Source organism: Schistocerca nitens, chromosome 3 (assembly GCF_023898315.1).
Source record: "Schistocerca nitens isolate TAMUIC-IGC-003100 chromosome 3, iqSchNite1.1, whole genome shotgun sequence".
Taxonomy (NCBI): domain Eukaryota; kingdom Metazoa; phylum Arthropoda; class Insecta; order Orthoptera; family Acrididae; genus Schistocerca; species Schistocerca nitens.
The window spans coordinates 591273379-591279378 of NC_064616.1; the positions used below are offsets into that span (position 1 = coordinate 591273379).

General features: G+C 36.1%; 1 protein-coding gene across 1 annotated transcript in view; it reads left to right on the forward strand.

Annotated features, from left to right (window-relative positions):
• The window catches only part of LOC126249669 (uncharacterized), a 67296-nt gene extending 61625 nt beyond the window's left edge, over positions 1-5671 (forward strand). The window contains exon 3 of the mRNA XM_049951351.1: positions 4969-5671. Within this exon, the coding sequence (XP_049807308.1) occupies positions 4969-5415 (447 nt within the window). The 3' untranslated portion in view covers positions 5416-5671. The remainder of the gene's footprint in view (positions 1-4968) is intronic.
• Positions 5672-6000: the final 329 nt, after the last annotated feature.

The window sequence follows — 6000 nt, forward strand, 5'->3', positions numbered from 1 at the left end:
TGCGCAAATCAGGTGAAGAAAAACAAATGAATCTCAATACAAGGAGTGCAAGTTTACTGCCATCCAAAAAGAGTTATGATTGGTGTCGACTAATGTCACTGATAAACTGTTTAAGAAAACTTGAGATTCCAGCTGAGTACTGAAAGAAACAGTAAAACTTTGTCTTAATGTCAATGAAAATAAAGTATTTTATGCAGGACTACACACGAAACTACCAAAAGTAGCAGATAAACAGGCAGTAATAAACGACACTTCCTGCTTCAAGTGGTCAATTCTAACAGGCTTATATCCTCTGAACAACCATACACACATGCGTATAAATAGATTCCATATGTAACCAAATTAAACTTTGCCAACATACCGTCTCCTACAGAGCTCAGCCATGTGCCGATATACGATAAACAGAATGAAAACATCCCTCTAAAGATCTGTGGTATCCAATATTCAGATTATGAATGGATGACTGTAGAATACAAGCGAGATGAGAAAGAATTTTGCTACATATTACAAATTACAGTCCGAGAAACCTGTAAATGTATTAATGTTGCAGATAAGTAATACAGATACATACAAATTATATTGCATACAAAACCTTTTCAGGCTAGCAAGTAGTAGCATTACTGGTCATTAGCATTCAGTTGTAGTGTGTAAACGCTGTCTGTGGTAGTTTCATTCCAGTGATAAGTTAGATGCTCATTTAGTTGACTGTATACAGTGTAAACGAGCCAATAGTGTCATGCCTTGTGACAAGAACGAATTTATAAAATTTATCAAGTTTAGCAAAAAACTGAAGCTGCCATTTGCAGTTTATGCTAATACGGAATGCATGTTAGAAGCACTTGTTACTTGTGGTTCTAGCAGTGACTCAGGCTGGTATTCCGAAGAGATACATCTGTACACATTGTTCAGCCTGGCTGAACCTATGACGAAGGATATTCCGAGTTTAAATTGTACAAAGGCAGCGACTGCACGAAATGGTTCATTGGACAGCTGTACCCAGTTGTAAGAGCATAAATTACCTTTAATTTCAGAATAAAAGAAATGATAATAAGCAGAGAAAAGAATTAGCATTTCGCCTTGATAGAAGTTTGCCATATGTGGAGGGAATTGTTTGAGAAAGGTGATGTCAAATATAGGGACCACTGTCATTTCAGCAGTGCATACCAAAGTGCAGTACACCCAGTTGCGATGTGCACTGCAGGTCTCAATATACAGTGCTCCTCAAATTCCGTAATCTGAGTAGTTACAACAGACATGATGCATGATACAGCGCCGGATACCTAGTGGGTACAAATAACAGAAGATGAAAACGAAGAAGTTAAACTAAATCCAGATTGTGTTTCTCTTCTGCTATCTAATGTGAAAAAAGTTAATAATTTATGAACTGTATTTCAGTAGTGCACCAAGAGAAGGTATGCAATATAAATTTCAGATTTATTGATTCGCTAAATTTTTTAAAGTACCCCCATGAAAAGTGTGCATCTTACCTGAAATACTGTGAACTCAAGATAATAAGGAGATATTTTCCCAATGAACATGAGTTTATTTCCATTAAATAGAAAGGTATTTTTCTATAAGAATATACAAGCAAAGAATCATTTCTGCTGCAAGATCGCCTGCCATCAATAGAAAAGTTTAAAAGTTTATTGAAAGAGAAAACAATAATGGAAGGCGACTGCTAAAGAGTTTACAAACATGTGTAATGTATTTCAGTGTAAAACACTTGGAAACTGTTACGATTTATATTTGAAAATTTCGGATCTACTTGTTGCTGATGTTATCGAAAAATTTCACAATCTATATCTTAAAATGTATGAACTGTGTTATGTGCATTACATTACTTCACATGGCTTGGCATGGGATGCTGAAAATTACTTAAGCACAATTGCAGCTTATTACCAATACTGAACAATTCCAGTTTGTTGAAAGAAGCATTAGGGGCAATACTGTCTATTTTTCCTGACACATACATAGCCTACAACAGATTCATGACCATTTGTGATAGCAAAAGTAACATATCTTACATTGTACATCGGGATGTGAATAGCCTTTACATATGATCGATGTTACAGTATCTTACCCTCGATTCGTATTTGCTCTTATGTCCAGAAAAAAATGTCATCACTATTTGATAGTAAGTAACCTAAGAAATTATTTTGTATCTTGTATAATAAGAAAAATTTTGTTATTCACTATAGGAATCTGAAATAATGTTTACATCATAAATTAGTTTTAAAAGAGATTCATCAAATTTTATGATTCAGGCAAGCTTCTTGAATGGAGCCATACACTGAGATTAGTGCACAAAAACATATGAGATCAAGCAATGGTTTTGAGAGAATTTTTTCCAACTGATAAATGACAGTTTCTTTGGAAAACCCATGCAATACGTTCAAAAGCTGTGGAACATAAGACTAGCGACATCCTGGGAAGTTTGATATGGAGGACCTGCATTAATTACCAAACCTAATTTTCTAAGGGGTATTATTTTTTGAAGAAAATTTGTTGGACATTTAACTGAATAGTCTTCTTGTAGTATTAGATAAACCTATTGCAGTAGGAATGGCTATTTTGGATATGTTGACTATTCTTATTCACTGTCATTATGGTCATACATTAAACAAATTTCTGGAAAATCATGGAAAACTGTGCTACACATATACTGATAGATTAATTTGTTGCATTAAAACTCCAAATATATACATGCAGATATCAGGAATTAAGTCCATACTGGGGTTGATACTTCATGTTTCCCCATAAAAAACAGATATAATATGCCACTGGTAGACATAAAATTTTCTAAGGAGTGTTATTTTTTGAAGAAAATCCTTTGGACATTTAACTGAACAGGCTTCATGTAGTATTTGATAAAACTATTGCAGTGGGAATGGCTATTTTCGATATTTAGACTATTCTTCTTATTGAATGTTATTATGGTTATACATTAAACAAAAAAAGAGGTTTAATTAATGAAAAACGATTTGACTGTTGGGCCTATTACAGAATTTGTCGATTTATGAGCAGAAATGTATGTATTTGAGACTGAGTCTGGATGCCTCATTTGAAAGTTGAAACAACTGCAAAGCAAGCAAGGATGATAGATGTTTTATTCTTCTAGATAAGGTGAATATATTGGCTTGGGGTCCCTACTCCACTGATAAGAAGAAGAAAAAGGTGATGAACGGTTTTATGATAAACAATGTAAATACGTGGAAAATATAAAAAATTAAATATGTGTGTGTGTGTGTGTGTGTGAAAAATTTAAACTGTAGATTGTAGTTGTCAATGTTAACTGTAATAGTAATTGTAAATTGTGTCTGTAATTGTAAATTGTAGCTTGAACACACTACCAGCCTTGTAATGTATGTGAATCCATGTACTCATACGAAAACATTCCTTTCTGATTGAGTACATTAAATTTGTAATCGACAAAAAAGTATGTTCTCATTGTCCTGCGTTATCTGAATTCAAGTATGATGTATACTTTTCTGTGAACCAGAAATTTACATAATTTAGTTTGTCCACTCATGGTTGTGCTCAAGTACTGTCAATCATACTTCCTCAGACAGTGAGTATGTGAAAAAATATAAAAACATGTAATGTAAAAACATTAAACAATTTCATCTCTGAATATTGCTTGTTGTAATAGGCTATGCTGAATGGTGTATGTAAATGTGCACTGTCAAGCAAGTGTGTATCTAGCTTTTCTTTCTGAATGTAATCTTTTTTAAAATGAATTTGATATCAAAGTATTTCTCTTTGGATTTTTTCCTACCCATACCCTCTGTAACATATAATACTGTTTGTGCTTTATGCGGGAGAGATAGATTTAATTCAACAATATTGCAGTTGACATGTGTCGTCTCTTAGTGGCTGACTGGGCTTGTAATGAGACATGTCCACCACAGACATGAGGAACTTTCTCTGCGCCACACTGGCGCTCAAGGTCTCTCTCTCTTCCCTCATTCTCTCTCCCTCCCCCCCCCCTCCCCCCCTCTCTCTCTCTCTCTACGATACAGCAAGTGCCTGCACTGAAGTGCATAACACGTTTCTGAGCTGTATGTGGGTGTGAGTCGGTGTGTGTTACCAATGACGAAGCTAGCGTATTTATACATTTTTCCGGAATATTGACGAAATATTGAGGCATGTGTGTGTGTGTGTCTGTGTCTGTGTGTGTTTGTGTGTGCATATGTATGTGTGAGCAATTCAGAGGCAAAACTTCTTTGAACAAGGTGCCACTTTTAGTGAAGCTTACATATTTTTTTCGATATGGAAATACTATATATCTTTGAACATGATGCCATTTTATGCAATTCAGAGTAAAATATGTTTCAACATGTCACTACTTTTAAGCAATTCAGGTGGCTGACTGTCTGTTTTTAATGCTCACTAAAATACTACATTCTCATTGACTGCTTCATTTTAATGCCTTTAAATTGCTATGCTAAGCCGGCCGCTGGTGGCCGAGCGGTTCTGGCGCTACAGTCTGGAACCGCGCGACCGCTACGGTCGCAGGTTCGAATCCTGCCTCGGGCATGGATGTGTGTGTTGTCCTTAGGTTAGTTAGGTTTAAGTAGTTCTGAGTTCTAGGGGACTTATGACCTCAGAAGTTGAGTCCCATAGTGCTCAGAGCCATTTTGCTATGCTAAGATTGGCTGGAGGGAGGGAGCGGAAAAGGAATAGGAGGAGAGTGGCAGCGTGATGATGTTATTGAAAAGAGGCATGACATGTCATGTGATGATGATGTCATTGATAAGTGTGATACCGTGTTGAATAAGAGTGGTTCTGTCGCTGATAACCAGGGCGATGGGGCACATGAGAGGCACATGTATATCCATTAAGATCTTGACCAAATGGTAAAAGGCCGAAGTGAGCAAAATACAGCATAACACAGTAGACATCATGGTGAAGTGAGATACTTGTGTGTATGAATTTCCATAATTAAAATAGCCTAATTTTCCATTTCAGATTTCTGATGATGAAGAAGACCTCCAAGATTCTTCACAAAATGTTTTTGGAGAAGCATCAAGTATAGATCACACTTCTCGTGAGGAATTTGCCACATGTGCTGCCACTAATGAAGAAGGAAGGTCGCGCAAACGAAAAGTTTCCCAGTCTGCTAAACAACAGAATATGAAAAGCAAGAAAAAAGAAGAACCAAGGCCCATGCAAGCGTACAGTACTTTGGATAGCGTGGGAAATGTTCATCACGATGAATGCTCTACTTTTGGCGAACATATTACAACAAAGCTTCGAAAATTTGACGAGAGACGAAGAACAATTTTAATGCATAAGATAAATAATTTGATCTTCGAGGAAGAGATGTGCCTGTACTCACAGCAACATACATCAGATGCTGCATCTTTTTCTCTCACTGTCTCTCCTCATTGTAGTCCTGATCCACCACAGTTCTAACAGATTTCATGTCATTCATAGTTAAGTATTCAACCTCTTCACCCTATTCATCCTCAAGCTCATTCATCTACTGTTTTTCATAGTCAGTAATGTCATGCCAAATCACATCATTTGTAAGTCGCCAAACAATCACAACCAAATCTGTTCATTCACTTCAGCAATTGCAACCACTAGATACAACTGAATCCATAATTATTACGTGCTGTTTAAATAATTTTGTACCTTAAGTGTATTTTGTCTGCACTAATGTGTTAAAACTCCCCATTGATTGTTGAATATTTCAGTAACTACCCAGTATTTTTAGTAAAGGTGACGAATGTAAGTTTTTTGTGTTAGTATGAGTGTAATCTGAGGTATTCTTATTATGAAAATTTGTGTAACATGTAACAGAATCAAACCTACGAAATACGTTTGTAAATATTCGAGAGGAAGTGAATCGAATTGGTAAGGCAAACACATTCATGGGCTATCTACCAGCTGTCTTCTTCTTCTGTTTTCTATTATCTTCTGTCGATACATATATAAACTGTCGCGCGCCACACTGTCCGTATGTCAAAGCTAAGCTCAGAAACTACTTTAGGAATT